The sequence below is a fragment of the Aedes aegypti genome, chromosome 1 (assembly GCF_002204515.2).
Source record: "Aedes aegypti strain LVP_AGWG chromosome 1, AaegL5.0 Primary Assembly, whole genome shotgun sequence".
NCBI classification, from domain to species: Eukaryota; Metazoa; Arthropoda; class Insecta; order Diptera; family Culicidae; genus Aedes; species Aedes aegypti.
In genome coordinates, this window is record NC_035107.1 from 246913776 (window position 1) to 246931094 (window position 17319).

At 38.5% G+C, this 17319-nt stretch overlaps 1 protein-coding gene across 4 annotated transcripts in view; it reads right to left on the bottom strand.

Moving 5' to 3' along the window:
* Nucleotides 1-8798: 8798 nt before the first annotated feature.
* LOC110674063 (protein glass) overlaps nucleotides 8799-17319 on the bottom strand; it is a 59412-nt gene continuing 50891 nt past the window's right edge. For all 4 annotated transcript variants that reach the window (XM_021837432.1, XM_021837431.1, XM_021837433.1 and 1 more), the window contains one exon: nucleotides 8799-9709. In XM_021837432.1, the coding sequence (XP_021693124.1) occupies nucleotides 9637-9709 (73 nt within the window). In that variant the 3' untranslated portion in view covers nucleotides 8799-9636. The remainder of the gene's footprint in view (nucleotides 9710-17319) is intronic.

Consider the following 17319-nt stretch of genomic DNA (forward strand, 5'->3'; position numbering starts at 1 on the left):
TACATCGAGGCGGATAAAGGCAACGCGATCGTCATCGCCATGGACAAAACGGATTACGACGAACAAATGGAGAAAAAGATAAACGACGGCCCCTGCCACCGACAAATGAGAGTCCACTACCGGGATTCATCAAGCTTGCGGACAAAACTCTGAAGGACTGCAAGGCGATCATTGGCGAGGCTCGTTTGAAGGAGTCAAACCCCATTTTCTCACGAATCAAAGGACTTTTAAAGACCCATAAACTAGCGAAATGATTAGTCAAGGAATTCCAGAGTATACCGAATTCCTTCCCCAAGCCGATATCCCTCAAGCGGAAGGATCTACCTATAATTTTGAATACAATCAACAACGTACACAAGGATATCAGGTGAACCCACTAGGAGGGAAAACTACTGTTTTTGGATCTTCAGGGAAGAACGATCAACGTTCAACTCCGAAATCTATAGAAAATCGAAATTCGAGAATTCCGCAAGAGATTTTACTAGGATTACGTCAGGAAATCCTGTAGGATATTATCCAGTGTTGGATGGTTTTTCTAATATTTATTTTCTGGAGAACCATCCACGATTTCCGGAAGCTCCATAAGTTGCTTCGGAGATTCTTGCAGAGGAGTTCCATTCTGTCAGTTATGATGATTTTAGAAAAAACGAGCTGACAAACCTTCAATAAGTTTAAAAAATTTCCCTTGTTTACCCTAAGAAAAATCTTGGAGAAATTTCCTAAATAATTTCTCAATTTTGAATTAATTCTTTTAGGATATGATCGAAAAATGCTGGAAGGCTGTTGAGGAATTACTGGGCGATTTATTGAAGCAATCTTAATATATGTATGTTAGGATTATAAGATATATTTTGAGAACCAATTACAAACCAGCTCATTTGCCTTCTCCAATTTCTACCTCGCGGCTATAAAAAGCCACTCAAGCCAATAGGCAATTTAGTTCTTATATTGGAGAAGGCAAAGGAACGGTCCTAATGCTAGTGAATAAGCTAACGGTGTGAATAAACCAGTGAAAAGTTATACGCGGTGTTTTAAAGTGCGATCCGAAAGACTTCCAAAAGTACGTTGGTAAAGTTATCCAACAAATTTGGGGGCTCGTTCGGGAAGTGTCGGAATCGCGATTGTGTCAAGGGACACGTAAAGTACTGAAGTTTTTGAAGAAATAGTGTACATAGTTAGATATAAACCATTAGTGATTAGTTTGAGTTAAGACATTGAATTTGAAATCTAGTGATTAGGCAAAACATTAATTGAATTCGAACTAAATCATAAGTGAAATAAGTGAATTATTTAGTGCTTTTCTTCATCGAAAGCATTGCCAAAGCGCGCGAAGGTGCGTTTTTTTCTCGAATAACAGTTTCAAAGCGCGCCAATCAGTGTTAAACAGCCTACCTCTCGAGCGGCGGCGCCAAAACATTGAAAGTGTGACCGGTCAAAGGCCACCGAACGAGGTAAAAACAGACTGTGAACTATTGTGCTCGCAAATTTGCGAATCTTTCTAATGGCGAACCTACCACCGTACGGGTACGGAGCTCCTCCATCCCCTCGCCAATTTCTTCAACCTCCTCCCTTTATTCCACCTAATCAAACATTGCCTCCACCTCCCCCTCCACCTGTGGTGAACTATGGTCTACCACCACGTGATCCGAACAATAACCGTTTTGCTCATATGATCAATCAACTGAACTTTTCGAATATGAGCGTAGTGAATTTAACAGAACAAATGACTGCTATGCAAAGTGTGATCGACAGTTTAAGAATGGAAAACTCGAGGCTCACCAGTGCGTTAGAAGAAAGACGCACCAACAATACGCCTCTGCGAAGTTGTACACACTTAAATTATTTCACCGACCTCAGTAAAATTTTTCGCCGAGAACCCAACAGCTGAGAATTCGGTAATTTTTAACGCCGAATTTCGGTACTTATTTTACCGAGATTTCGGCAATCCGAATTTTTTGCCGAGATCTCGGCGAACGTTACCGAGATTCGGTAAACGTTCACCGAGATCTCGGTAAAAGTTTTACCGAGAATCGTCAAATTATTACCGAGATATCAGCTGTTGGGTTCTCGGCGAAACCGTTTAAGTGTGTAGTACGCCTAATGGCGGTATTTTGTACCCAGAATTTGAAATAAATAGAAGTGAATATCAGTGTTGATAGACTCACACTCAAAATCTCAATCAATACGCTCTCCCGTGAGAGCAAACTCATTAGAGATCTGATCCTCAAATCTCACGCTTGAGATTTTGACGCAAAATCAACTCAATCAACTCAAACCGTAAAAAATGATTCAGTCGCAAAACCCGGCAAAAACTCGTGGAACCTGAATGTTGTGGTTTACGTTACAAAGGATTAACATAATTTTACCAGACTAACAAGAAATTATTGCCGTATGTGAGTAAACTGTGGAAATACGAGACAATGAGTTAAAAAGGTGAGCCAACTCATCCATGATTTTTTGACTGCTGAGTTGCATGATTGACAACTCACGCATGAAAAATCTCAAGCGTGAGTTGTGAGAAATTGAGTTTTTCACAACACTGGTGAATATCATGAAGAAATTGAGCTGCAAAGAAATGTGAATAGTGCTAGCAATGTCCCTGTCGGCAATGGTCGAGTTGAAGAAGATGATGAGCAGCGAAGAAATTTGAATTGTGTTAATAATAACACTACCCGGGTAGAGGTGAATAACAAAATAATGGTACAATAACAACAAATTTTGCAAACATATCTAGTTTAACCATTATTATGTTATTAATATATGACATAAATATCTTATCAATAGCAAAACATACAATCATAGCAAAATTTGTCATTGTATGTTATATTTGAAAGTCATGTAATAAGTAATCAATAACAAAATATACTATCATGGTAAAATTTGTTATTTGTGCAAAAATACTAAAAACACATTAAATATCTAAAGAATAACAAACATCGCCATCACAGTAAAATATGTCATTATTTTAATATTTGAAAACTTTATTGAAATAATTCATGAGAACAAACCAACATCAAATTTTGCCATAATAGCTCATTTTACAATTCGTATGATATTCATTGAAGATTTAAAAAGCAAATGTTTTTTGCAGGAAAGCTAAAAGTTTATTTTTCAATCATGCTCAATTTAGATATAAAAGTCAAAGAACTAAAATTACCATTATTTTGATTTACTCGTGAATAGCTTATTTAGTTATTATTTTGTTATCAATATTAAAATAATAACATATTTTGTTATTTACTGTTGCCCATATTTTTACTATTATTTTGTTATTACAATGGCAAAATATGATATTATTTAGTTTTTATGCCATATAAACTTAGTTATTATTTTTGTTATTTTATCTCTTATTTCAAACAATCAAAGAACAAATTTTGCTATTCAAACATTCTATTTTAATGGTAAGTTTTGTTATTCTTTTGCAATTTTCCTCTACCCGGGTATCGGCAATGGTCGAGATGAAGGAAATGTTGCAAGGGCAATGAGATGTGATAACAGCAGCAACTACGCTGGGGTTACCCGGGTAGAGGAAAATTGCAAAAGAATAACAAAACTTACCATTAAAATAGAATGTTTGAATAGCAAAATTTGTTCTTTGTTTGTTTGAAATAAAAGATAAAATAACAAAAATAATAACTAAGTTTATATGGCATAAAAACTAAATAATATCATATTTTGCCATTGTAATAACAAAATAATAGTAAAAATATGGGCAACAGTAAATAACAAAATATGTTATTATTTTAATATTGATAACAAAATAATAACTAACTAAGCTATTCACGAGTAAATCAAAATAATGGTAATTTTAGTTCTTTGACTTTTATATCTAAATTGAGCATGATTGAAAAATAAACTTTTAGCTTTCCTGCAAAAAACATTTGCTTTTTAAATCTTCAATGAATATCATACGAATTGTAAAATGAGCTATTATGGCAAAATTTGATGTTGGTTTGTTCTCATGAATTATTTCAATAAAGTTTTCAAATATTAAAATAATGACATATTTTACTGTGATGGCGATGTTTGTTATTCTTTAGATATTTAATGTGTTTTTAGTATTTTTGCACAAATAACAAATTTTACCATGATAGTATATTTTGTTATTGATTAGTTATTACATGACTTTCAAGTATAACATACAATGACAAATTTTGCTATGATTGTATGTTTTGCTATTGATAAGATATTTATGTCATATATTAATAACATAATAATGGTTAAACTAGATATGATTGCAAAATTTGTTGTTATTGTACCATTATTTTGTTATTCACCTCTACCCGGGATGGCTTCAATCAGCGTCTGACGGTAAGTGAAATTGAATCAGCTTTTTCCGAATTTTCTGGTACAGATCTGTACCCTGTGCACAAATGGATTACTGACTTTGAAGAGATGTCAAAGACGATTGGTTTATCCGACATACGTAAATTTGTAGTGGCGAAGCGTAAGCTGATTGGCTTGGCGAAAATGTCGCTTAATAGCGCTCACCACATTACTAATTGGAGGGCACTCAGAGATTTTTTAATTGCTGAGTTTGAACACAGAGAAAATAGTGCTCTGGTTCATGAGCGGCTAAGGGCACGCAAGAGGAATTTGGGAGAAAACGTTCTCGAATACTTTTTGGTTATGCGAGAAATCGGAGCAAAAGCAAATGTAGACTCAGAATCGATTATCACTCACACTATTAATGGCATCAATTATAATGGCCCTGATAAGATGTTGCTTTATGGAGCAAAATCTGTTAGCGAGTTCAGAGAGAAACTACGTGTATATCAGGTAATAAAAGATAATAAGTTTACTAGGGAGAGTCGAATGCCAACTGCAAATACGGAGAAGAGATACGGTTATTCCCGTTTCGACAGTGGTTATCAATCGAAATCGCCTAATGGGTATAATAATATACCAAAGAGTGCAGCATGTTATAGCTGTGGAAAGGTCGGTCATTTAGCCAGAGAATGTCCCAAAAGATTTGGTGATAAAAATGTCAATGTGTGCAAATCTTCAATGGTTTCAAAGGGAACTTATATGTCAGTTTTATTAGAAAATTTACCTGTCGAAGCATTTTTTGATTCTGGTGCCGATGTGTCTTTGTTGCGAGAAGATTGGGCTGATAAATTGAATTTGATAGTCGATGAACGCGAGAAAAAAAGGTTAATAACGCTTAATGGCACTATTTGGACTCTTGGCTCCACACGGGTAGATGTACAAATTGAACATACTTCTCTCCGTATGGTTTTTGATGTCCTCTCTTCAAAAGATATGCCTCAGAGCGTGATAATTGGAAGAAATTTATCGATCTACGGAGACGTTAGCGTAACTGCTGATGGAGCTAAATTTGTGCCTAAGGAAGAGAATTTCGCGATGAGGATCACAACAGATGAGGTAGAAGATGATCCGTTGGATCACATTAAAAACATTGAGATACGAGAAGATGTTAGAAATTTGATTGAAAATTACACACCACGACAAAACGCAGAAACAAGAGTTAAGTTGAAAATTATTTTGAAAAATGATTCTCCTATAGAGCAATTGCCACGTAGACTAGCTCCTTTAGAGAAGCAAATAGTAGATAAACAGGTAGCTGAATGGCTAGAAGAGGGAATTATTAGACCGAGCACTTCGGAATACAGCAGCCCTATTGTTTTAGCGCATAAAAAAGATGGGACTAGGCGATTGTGTGTTGATTATAGGAAACTAAATAAATTGATTGTGCGTGATCATTTTCCGATACCATTGATAGAGGATATTATTGATGAACTTCATTCTGCGAGAATTTTTTCAACATTAGATCTTGAAAATGGATTTTTTCACGTGCCAGTAGATGAAACGAGTATAAAATTTACTGATTTTGTAACTCCATCGGGGCAATATGAGTTCCTCAGAACTCCGTTCGGGTTAAGTATTTCACCAACTGTGTTTCAACGTTTTAATAATGATATTTTCCGAGAACTTATAGAGAAAAAAATTGTTATCGTTTACATTGATGATTTACTAATCCCTGCAAAGGACGAAAAAGAGGCTTTAGAGAGACTGAAAATGGTTCTAGAAATAGCAGAGAAGCACGGTTTGAAAATCAAATGGAAGAAATGTCAACTACTACTAAATTGAGCATTTAGGGCATGAAATTGATAACGGTGTCATTCGTCCAACGCCGGATAAAATAGTAGCGGTTACTAATTTTCCAGAACCCAGTAGTTTCAAGGAGGTGCAACAGTTTTTGGGGCTGACCGGCTATTTTAGAAAATTTGTAGAAGGGTATTCTATTATTGCTAAGCCTCTCACAGACTTATTACGAAAAGAAACTGTATTTGTATTTGGCCCCAGTGAAAGAGAAGCCGTGGTAAAGCTAAAAGAAGCGTTATGTGGTAATCCTGCATTGAAACTGTATAGTCCAAGTGCTCTAACAGAATTGCACACAGATGCATCTAAAATCGGATACGGAGCGATCTTGCTGCAGAAATCTGCTAACGATAGTAGTTTTCATCCAATTTATTACTACAGTAAGAAAACCTCCTCAGTTGAATCAAATTACCCCCGTTATGAATTGGAAGTTCTTGCAATAGTGTCTGCATTGAAAAAATTTCGCGTTTATTTATTAGGAATTCCATTCACAATTGCCACGGATTGTGCTGCATTCAAAATGACGATGGAAAAAAGAGATATTTCGCCTAGAATTGCAGGGTGGGCTCTTTTGTTAGAAGAATACGAATACAGATTGGAACATCGGCCAGGAGAACGTATGAAACATGTTGCAGAGTCGGAACCCATGTTGCACTAAGTCGGAACCCAGTTGTACTTCTACTACAGAGTAATGTTATAGAACAAATAAAAGTTTGCCAAAGGAAAGATGAAATGCTCGCTGCAATAATTCAAGCTTTAGGAGTTGGAAATTACGATGATTATTTTTTGGATCATGGAGTTCTGTATAAAAATTACGCAGGGGGCAAGCTTTTAGTCATACCGAAATCAATGCATAATTCTGTTATCCGTCAAATTCATGAGCAAGGGCATTTTGCATCAAAAAAGATGAGCGAGCTCATTATGCGAGAATACTGGATTGATGATTTATCAGCTAAACTGGATAGGTTTACTCAAAGTTGTGTGTCCTGTATCTTAGCTAGTCGTAAAGCAGGAAAAAAGGAAGGATTATTGTATCCCATTCCCAAAGACGAAATTCAACTTACAACATATCATATTGATCACTTAGGACCTTTAACAGCATCAAGCAAGCAATATCGCTATATTTTTACGGTAATGGATTCTATTAGCAAATTTGTGTGGATTTACCCAGTAAAATCAACTACAGCAGATGAAGTCATAAAGAAACTTGATTTACAAAAGAGTGTGTTTGGTAGTCCAAAAAGAATTATATCAGATAGAGGTTCGGCTTTTACATCGACAGCTTTTGACTTGTATTGTGAATCCGAAGGGATTGAACATTTACTTATAACAACTGGAGTACCGCGTGGCAACGGCCAAGTAGAAAGAATCCATGGTGTGATAGTTCCAGCGTTGGCAAAATTGGCCATTGATAATCCGGAATCGTGGTACAAATACGTTACAGATTTACAAAGATTTTTGAATAATACACTGCAAAGAAGTATTGGAAGGACTCCTTTTGAAATATTATTTGGCGCAAAAATGAGAACACGTGAGGATGTTAAATTAGCAGAAACTATAGAACAAGAATGGATAAAACTTTTCGAAGAATCAAGAGACAAAATTAGAGAATATGCAAGACAAAGTATACAACAAACACAAGAGAAAATGAAAAAACAATTTGATAAACACAGAAAAAATGCAAACGAATACGATGTAGGACATTTAGTAGCAATCAATCGAACTCAATTTGGAACACATTTGAAAATCGCAAAGAAGTTCTTAGGACCTTACCGTGTAATTAAAAAGAAGAAAAATGATCGTTATGATGTGGAAAAAGTAGGCAATCACGAAGGGCCAAATCGAACATCTACATGTGCTGAATTTATGAAAAGATTTATTCCTCTAGAAGAAGATAGCGAAAATGATGAAGAAGTGCAAAAGTAATTACGTCATTCGGGTCAAATGACGGTCAGGATGGCCGATTGTTAGGATTATAAGATATATTTTGAGAACCAATTACAAACCAGCTCATTTGCCTTCTCCAATTTCTACCTCGCGGCTATAAAAAGCCACTCAAGCCAATAGGCAATTTAGTTCTTATATTGGAGAAGGCAAAGGAACGGTCCTAATGCTAGTGAATAAGCTAACGGTGTGAATAAACCAGTGAAAAGTTATACGCGGTGTTTTAAAGTGCGATCCGAAAGACTTCCAAAAGTACGTTGGTAAAGTTATCCAACATGTATAAAAGAATTTCTGGTTGAAATTGTTAAGAAATACTGAATAAAAATGTCAGAGGAATTATAAGAAATTCCAAGCGGCACCCCTTAAGCTATTTCTGGAATAACCATCAAAAAAGTACGGGATGATTTCTTAAAGTAGACCTAACCGAAAATGTAATGTTAATCAATGGAAGAATCATTGGAAGTAGTCCTTGAAGGCTCATAACTAACCTTAGATAAATTTCTGATTGAATTGTTGGTAGTATTCTAAACGAAAATCATGAAGCAAATGGGGGGAACCTTGGAAAAATATTATGAGATTACCAGACATGGGAAAGTGAATTTACAAAGTTTTTTTTATGTATGTTTTCTATGTAAGCCACTTGCGAATCTCCAGCAATCTCATAGGAACCATAACGAAACCCTTGGGATCCTCACACTGATAATCAGGGATTGTAATAAACCACTCTCAAATGACTTAAACATCACTGTCTTTATTGTTCGGTTGGATTAGCTTGAATCACACATTAAGTCCTCCTTCTTTCCGCATACAAATTATCTTGCAACATTCAGTACAACAGTTAGGGAGTAATATGCTACCAACATGTCTAATTGATAACCGATTTGCTCGTTGATTGGCTGTTTGATTCTCTTGTTATGTTCTTTTCGTCAGAATAAAACGGTAGCTGTGACTAGAATTGAAACGATTAATGGCTTGACACCTAACAATCAGAGCGGCTCTAGCTATAGAAAATACAGATTTTTTGAGATGGTGTCCGTTGTGTCTTGTTCTCGTTTTGGGTTGAAGAAATTTGTGATGTCGAAGTATCCATTAGAGTGGGACAAAGTTCATTATGGCTCCAGTACCCATCCGTAGAATGCCCAGCGCTTAGAATATATTTACAAAGTTGTTCCTAAAGAGGCTAATATCGTCGTATTTGTTGCGCTGCTGTTGATAGTGATGGTACTCTTCAAAGTAGGACAGCTGATGATGATGGTGATGAGGCGGGGGCGGAGGCGGTGCGAATGGTTTGAAGTTAAACCCATTGTAGGAACTGCTGGCTGCGGTATGTCCAACCGAGGAGAACGGCATGGTGCTTCCGTAGTTTGACGATCCAGTCAGGGAAGTGCTTCCTGCGGTTCCCGCAGTGGATGAGGCCGAACCAGTGGACGGTCCACTGCCAGCCGAAGCGGCCATCAGCGTGGACGAGGTGCGACTGTAGTGATGGAGCGCGCTCGGAAGTTGCCCGTAGGGAAGTGGGTACGACCCTGGGGGATGTGGCGGAGGAGGTTGCTGCGTTTGTTTCTGCTGTCATGTCATGAGAGCCTGGCCGTTCGTTCCGTGGACGCGCATGTGCCGGTTCAGATTGCCGGACTGGGAGAACCTGTGGGCGATGGACAACGAATGAATAAGATTTACGCGGTTTTCAATGCGAAAATAAGATTTATGCTCAGTTTCGTTCTTTTTCATACATGACATGGAGCGATAGCTTTCAGTTTAACCCTCTCTTTCCCACAGATGATCCACCGATTTTCGAAGAACGCTAGCTAAACCGATTTGAAAGTGCTTCGTGAAGCCCAAGCAGGACAGTTCGGTTTTGCGTCGTCCGATAGATTTTGCTCACGGTTTCGCGCGTGTTTTCGTCGAAAAATTTTCTGTCCATTTTAATATACAGTTATATTAGAATACAATTTTACATTCAGAAATGGAATAGTGAAAAGTGAAAAATGAAAAAAGTGATTTGTTTGATTTGTGTCCTTAGTACTGTTAGTTTTTGGCTGCCCCAAGTTCACCGAACCATCCGGAAGTGACAGGCAGCACATGCATTCAGAGAATCAATCCGGTGAGTTTGTTCCAGTAGGGTCAGGCGGGGCAAGATGAGCACCCTAAGGATAAGCACGAGTTAAGCCTACTTAAACGTTCTTATGTTGGTAAAATTGGTAACCATTCTTATCTTTTACATTATTACTTTGACCTCCAATCATTAAAAGTTTTAAAAAGTGATAAATAGTTTCCCAAATAGGTAACACGTTAAAAAATAGCTTTTTTATCATCGATCAAAAAAACTGCGGGCAAGATGGACACTCCCATAAAAAGATGCAATTTACTAAAGAAAACTATTATTTTTCAATATTGGGAATATCCCAAGACATTTTCTTTAATATCTGATGGTATTTATCTTCAACTAGCTTAGTTTTTAAAACTTTTATCAAAAAATAAATAACTTTTCATACTTGTTTTAATTATGAATCGTGGTTTACGGCCAACCAGCCGAGTGGAAGTTTAACAACTACCGAAAAGCTAAACATTACATATAATTTGCAATTGGATTAGATGGACAAATTGATGTGAAGATTTGCGAAAAAGTTACACGTCTTCTCAGTGAGAATCGAACTCACGACTCCCCGATCTCTAGTTGGGGCGCGTTAACCACTACGCCATGAGAGGACTCATGAACGCAGAAGTTAACCTGAATTCGATTTCAGCTCAATAATCACGTGGTCCTCTTTCGCAAAGTGCACCTCTTTCGGAAGAATTAGATGCCCATCCAAACACAACGCTTTCTATATATATCCAATGCCTAGCCCGAGAGCGCATTGTTTTTTAGATATAGGAATAGCACACTACACTAGCCAGCAACTGCGCTGGCTGAGGTTTCTATTGTGTGGGCTTCCAATGGGTCGCGACGTTCTCAAACGACCGGTTACGGAACATGAGTCCGTTGCTCGATAAATACTTGTTTTAATTATGAATCGTGGTTTACGGCCAACCAGCCGAGTGGAAGTTTAACAACTACCGAAAAGCTAAACATTACATATAATTTGCAATTGGATTAGATGGACAAATTGATGTGAAGATTTGCGAAAAAGTTACACGTCTTCTCAGTGAGAATCGAACTCACGACTCCCCGATCTCTAGTTGGGGCGCGTTAACCACTACGCCATGAGAGGACTCATGAACGCAGAAGTTAACCTGAATTCGATTTCAGCTCAATAATCACGTGGTCCTCTTTCGCAAAGTGCACCTCTTTCGGAAGAATTAGATGCCCATCCAAACACAACGCTTTCTATATATATCCAATGCCTAGCCCGAGAGCGCATTGTTTTTTAGATATAGGAATAGCACACTACACTAGCCAGCAACTGCGCTGGCTGAGGTTTCTATTGTGTGGGCTTCCAATGGGTCGCGACGTTCTCAAACGACCGGTTACGGAACATGAGTCCGTTGCTCGATAAATACTTGTTTTAATTATGAATCGTGGTTTACGGCCAACCAGCCGAGTGGAAGTTTAACAACTACCGAAAAGCTAAACATTACATATAATTTGCAATTGGATTAGATGGACAAATTGATGTGAAGATTTGCGAAAAAGTTACACGTCTTCTCAGTGAGAATCGAACTCACGACTCCCCGATCTCTAGTTGGGGCGCGTTAACCACTACGCCATGAGAGGACTCATGAACGCAGAAGTTAACCTGAATTCGATTTCAGCTCAATAATCACGTGGTCCTCTTTCGCAAAGTGCACCTCTTTCGGAAGAATTAGATGCCCATCCAAACACAACGCTTTCTATATATATCCAATGCCTAGCCCGAGAGCGCTTTGTTTTTTAGATATAGGAATAGCACACTACACTAGCCAGCAACTGCGCTGGCTGAGGTTTCTATTGTGTGGGCTTCCAATGGGTCGCGACGTTCTCAAACGACCGGTTACGGAACATGAGTCCGTTGCTCGATAAATACTTGTTTTAATTATGAATCGTGGTTTACGGCCAACCAGCCGAGTGGAAGTTTAACAACTACCGAAAAGCTAAACATTACATATAATTTGCAATTGGATTAGATGGACAAATTGATGTGAAGATTTGCGAAAAAGTTACACGTCTTCTCAGTGAGAATCGAACTCACGACTCCCCGATCTCTAGTTGGGGCGCGTTAACCACTACGCCATGAGAGGACTCATGAACGCAGAAGTTAACCTGAATTCGATTTCAGCTCAATAATCACGTGGTCCTCTTTCGCAAAGTGCACCTCTTTCGGAAGAATTAGATGCCCATCCAAGTAATATTTTTGCTCAATAGCCCATCCGCAGTTGCTGGCTAGTGTAGTGTGCTATTCCTATATCTAAAAAACAATGCGCTCTCGGGCTAGGCATTGGATATATATAGAAAGCGTTGTGTTTGGATGGGCATCTAATTCTTCCGAAAGAGGTGCACTTTGCGAAAGAGGACCACGTGATTATTGAGCTGAAATCGAATTCAGGTTAACTTCTGCGTTCATGAGTCCTCTCATGGCGTAGTGGTTAACGCGCCCCAACTAGAGATCGGGGAGTCGTGAGTTCGATTCTCACTGAGAAGACGTGTAACTTTTTCGCAAATCTTCACATCAATTTGTCCATCTAATCCAATTGCAAATTATATGTAATGTTTAGCTTTTCGGTAGTTGTTAAACTTCCACTCGGCTGGTTGGCCGTAAACCACGATTCATAATTAAAACAAGTATTTATCGAGCAACGGACTCATGTTCCGTAACCGGTCGTTTGAGAACGTCGCGACCCATTGGAAGCCCACACAATAGAAACCTCAGCCAGCGCAGTTGCTGGCTAGTGTAGTGTGCTATTCCTATATCTAAAAAACAATGCGCTCTCGGGCTAGGCATTGGATATATATAGAAAGCGTTGTGTTTGGATGGGCATCTAATTCTTCCGAAAGAGGTGCACTTTGCGAAAGAGGACCACGTGATTATTGAGCTGAAATCGAATTCAGGTTAACTTCTGCGTTCATGAGTCCTCTCATGGCGTAGTGGTTAACGCGCCCCAACTAGAGATCGGGGAGTCGTGAGTTCGATTCTCACTGAGAAGACGTGTAACTTTTTCGCAAATCTTCACATCAATTTGTCCATCTAATCCAATTGCAAATTATATGTAATGTTTAGCTTTTCGGTAGTTGTTAAACTTCCACTCGGCTGGTTGGCCGTAAACCACGATTCATAATTAAAACAAGTATTTATCGAGCAACGGACTCATGTTCCGTAACCGGTCGTTTGAGAACGTCGCGACCCATTGGAAGCCCACACAATAGAAACCTCAGCCAGCGCAGTTGCTGGCTAGTGTAGTGTGCTATTCCTATATCTAAAAAACAATGCGCTCTCGGGCTAGGCATTGGATATATATAGAAAGCGTTGTGTTTGGATGGGCATCTAATTCTTCCGAAAGAGGTGCACTTTGCGAAAGAGGACCACGTGATTATTGAGCTGAAATCGAATTCAGGTTAACTTCTGCGTTCATGAGTCCTCTCATGGCGTAGTGGTTAACGCGCCCCAACTAGAGATCGGGGAGTCGTGAGTTCGATTCTCACTGAGAAGACGTGTAACTTTTTCGCAAATCTTCACATCAATTTGTCCATCTAATCCAATTGCAAATTATATGTAATGTTTAGCTTTTCGGTAGTTGTTAAACTTCCACTCGGCTGGTTGGCCGTAAACCACGATTCATAATTAAAACAAGTATTTATCGAGCAACGGACTCATGTTCCGTAACCGGTCGTTTGAGAACGTCGCGACCCATTGGAAGCCCACACAATAGAAACCTCAGCCAGCGCAGTTGCTGGCTAGTGTAGTGTGCTATTCCTATATCTAAAAAACAATGCGCTCTCGGGCTAGGCATTGGATATATATAGAAAGCGTTGTGTTTGGATGGGCATCTAATTCTTCCGAAAGAGGTGCACTTTGCGAAAGAGGACCACGTGATTATTGAGCTGAAATCGAATTCAGGTTAACTTCTGCGTTCATGAGTCCTCTCATGGCGTAGTGGTTAACGCGCCCCAACTAGAGATCGGGGAGTCGTGAGTTCGATTCTCACTGAGAAGACGTGTAACTTTTTCGCAAATCTTCACATCAATTTGTCCATCTAATCCAATTGCAAATTATATGTAATGTTTAGCTTTTCGGTAGTTGTTAAACTTCCACTCGGCTGGTTGGCCGTAAACCACGATTCATAATTAAAACAAGTATTTATCGAGCAACGGACTCATGTTCCGTAACCGGTCGTTTGAGAACGTCGCGACCCATTGGAAGCCCACACAATAGAAACCTCAGCCAGCGCAGTTGCTGGCTAGTGTAGTGTGCTATTCCTATATCTAAAAAACAATGCGCTCTCGGGCTAGGCATTGGATATATATAGAAAGCGTTGTGTTTGGATGGGCATCTAATTCTTCCGAAAGAGGTGCACTTTGCGAAAGAGGACCACGTGATTATTGAGCTGAAATCGAATTCAGGTTAACTTCTGCGTTCATGAGTCCTCTCATGGCGTAGTGGTTAACGCGCCCCAACTAGAGATCGGGGAGTCGTGAGTTCGATTCTCACTGAGAAGACGTGTAACTTTTTCGCAAATCTTCACATCAATTTGTCCATCTAATCCAATTGCAAATTATATGTAATGTTTAGCTTTTCGGTAGTTGTTAAACTTCCACTCGGCTGGTTGGCCGTAAACCACGATTCATAATTAAAACAAGTATTTATCGAGCAACGGACTCATGTTCCGTAACCGGTCGTTTGAGAACGTCGCGACCCATTGGAAGCCCACACAATAGAAACCTCAGCCAGCGCAGTTGCTGGCTAGTGTAGTGTGCTATTCCTATATCTAAAAAACAATGCGCTCTCGGGCTAGGCATTGGATATATATAGAAAGCGTTGTGTTTGGATGGGCATCTAATTCTTCCGAAAGAGGTGCACTTTGCGAAAGAGGACCACGTGATTATTGAGCTGAAATCGAATTCAGGTTAACTTCTGCGTTCATGAGTCCTCTCATGGCGTAGTGGTTAACGCGCCCCAACTAGAGATCGGGGAGTCGTGAGTTCGATTCTCACTGAGAAGACGTGTAACTTTTTCGCAAATCTTCACATCAATTTGTCCATCTAATCCAATTGCAAATTATATGTAATGTTTAGCTTTTCGGTAGTAACTTTTCATAAATTGCTACGATTTTACTTAAAACAAGATTAAATTTGTTGTTTGTTTATATATTTGTTAGAAAAATTGTTTTGTGCAAAGAGGATACCGTAAGTCAAGCCCACAGCTAAATGTGGTTCTATAATTTCACACTTTTACTTAATTTTGAACATGGTGCTCATCTTGCCCCAAGGGTGTAAATTTATTAATATAATCAAAACAATTGAAATATTTTTTTTAAATTTGATTAAAGTTTTGCTCCTGATTATCCACAGAAGATTATTCTATAACTATACGGCCAAAAACGTATGAGTTAATTTGTTTACCCAACAAAAATATTACTTTTAAATGAACAAATATTATATGAAAAGGTAAATTTGTGGACTTCTATGTATTTTTGACAATATTTATGTTGTGCTGTTGATTTTTCAGCTGAAATTTATGGCCATCATATCAATTTAATAATGTTCATCAGAACCCTAAATAATTTATTGAAAAAAAAAAACGGTAGGAACGACACAAACTAGGGGTGCCCATCTTGCCCCGGGTGCTCATCTTGCCCCACACTTCCCTATGATACTTTTTCTTTTGTGAGCCTTCCGGATCGTTTTTAACTGCGTCGTGGAACTTCTGGTTGTTTCTTGAACGGAAAATGTTATTTTCGGAGTTTGATAATTATGTGCAGATTGCGCATTCTGTCCGGGCGGGTGGTGGTGGTTGGTCCCTAGTGATAAATCCTACCTCCGTTCTGGTCACGATCTTCAGATTATCGTGATTCGTCAACATTCGTATTGATAAAGTGGGAGGACAGAAGTAAAATTTGAAAGAAACGAATGTCAGAACAGGTATCCACCGGCGACGCCAAACGGACCAACTTAATGTGGTGTAATTTGGAATTTGTGGATTGAATACTGACACCTATATATAATTTTTTTTTTTTTGCCAAGCATCAATACGGATGACTCTCGAGGATTGCTTAACGTAAAAGGGGTTATGACAAGGTGTGGATTTACTGGGTAAATCCATCACATTGGGGTTATGATTTTGTGTCTAGTCAGGAATAGGGTCTGATTGGTATGGTAGAATGCAATAGAGTTCGGAATTGATAGACAGACTTTGAGGAAAGAAGTTTTCAACGTAAGGCAGCAGCACCTTGGAACTTGGAGGGCGCAGATCTGGAGAGTTGGGCAGCTGTTCATGCTGGGTTACATTATGTAGAAAGTGGAATTTGTTTTGCCGCGCACAAATTATGGGAAGTATTTGAAAATGGCTTCTTGTTTAGATTGTGTAACGCAAGAGAGCATTTTTAGCTCTGCGTTATATTAGGAGGTTATTATAGTGCAGGGTCTACTGATGATTGTGTAGGTATTTTAAGGGTGATTGAATGAAAGTTTTGTTGATGGTAGTTATTGTTGAATTTTAGCATTTCGTAATTGTTTTGAAATGTTTGTCGTACAATGAGAAAGAATTTTGGGGTATTTGTTTGATTATTATTTGCGCTTTTGCACTTGTAAATGTTTTATTTAATAGAGATACTTTGTGTTAGGGAAGTGTAGGAGGATAAATTATAATTTATTAGAATTTTCTGATAGAGGCAGAGTTCACATGTTACTTAGGTATTGGAAAGCAAATGAGAACCACATTAAATAATAGATAAACACTAATGCTCATATTTTTATATTTTCATTTCATCGCGGTCCTCATTGCCCGAGCGGAGACGATAAAACTCGAGTTGGATATAATCGACGCAACTACGATACGGAAAAGAAACAGATGAGAAACTATCGATACATTTATTTAACTATAAAAACCACGTTTTAACGTAATAACTTTATTATTTTCTTCTCGTTTCAGCAATCCAACAGCCAAACCATCTCTACTATCTTTTTCATTTCCTCTTCGTTACATGTATAGTCCCTCTGGTACTGAATCGAATGACGCATTCCGCTTTTTATCAGCGCTGTCTTTGCTGTACGTTGAGCATGGTGTCGGAGGTGGTGTGCTGTGTAAAACATCTGATGTGCTACACGGCACGCTACTTCCGGCA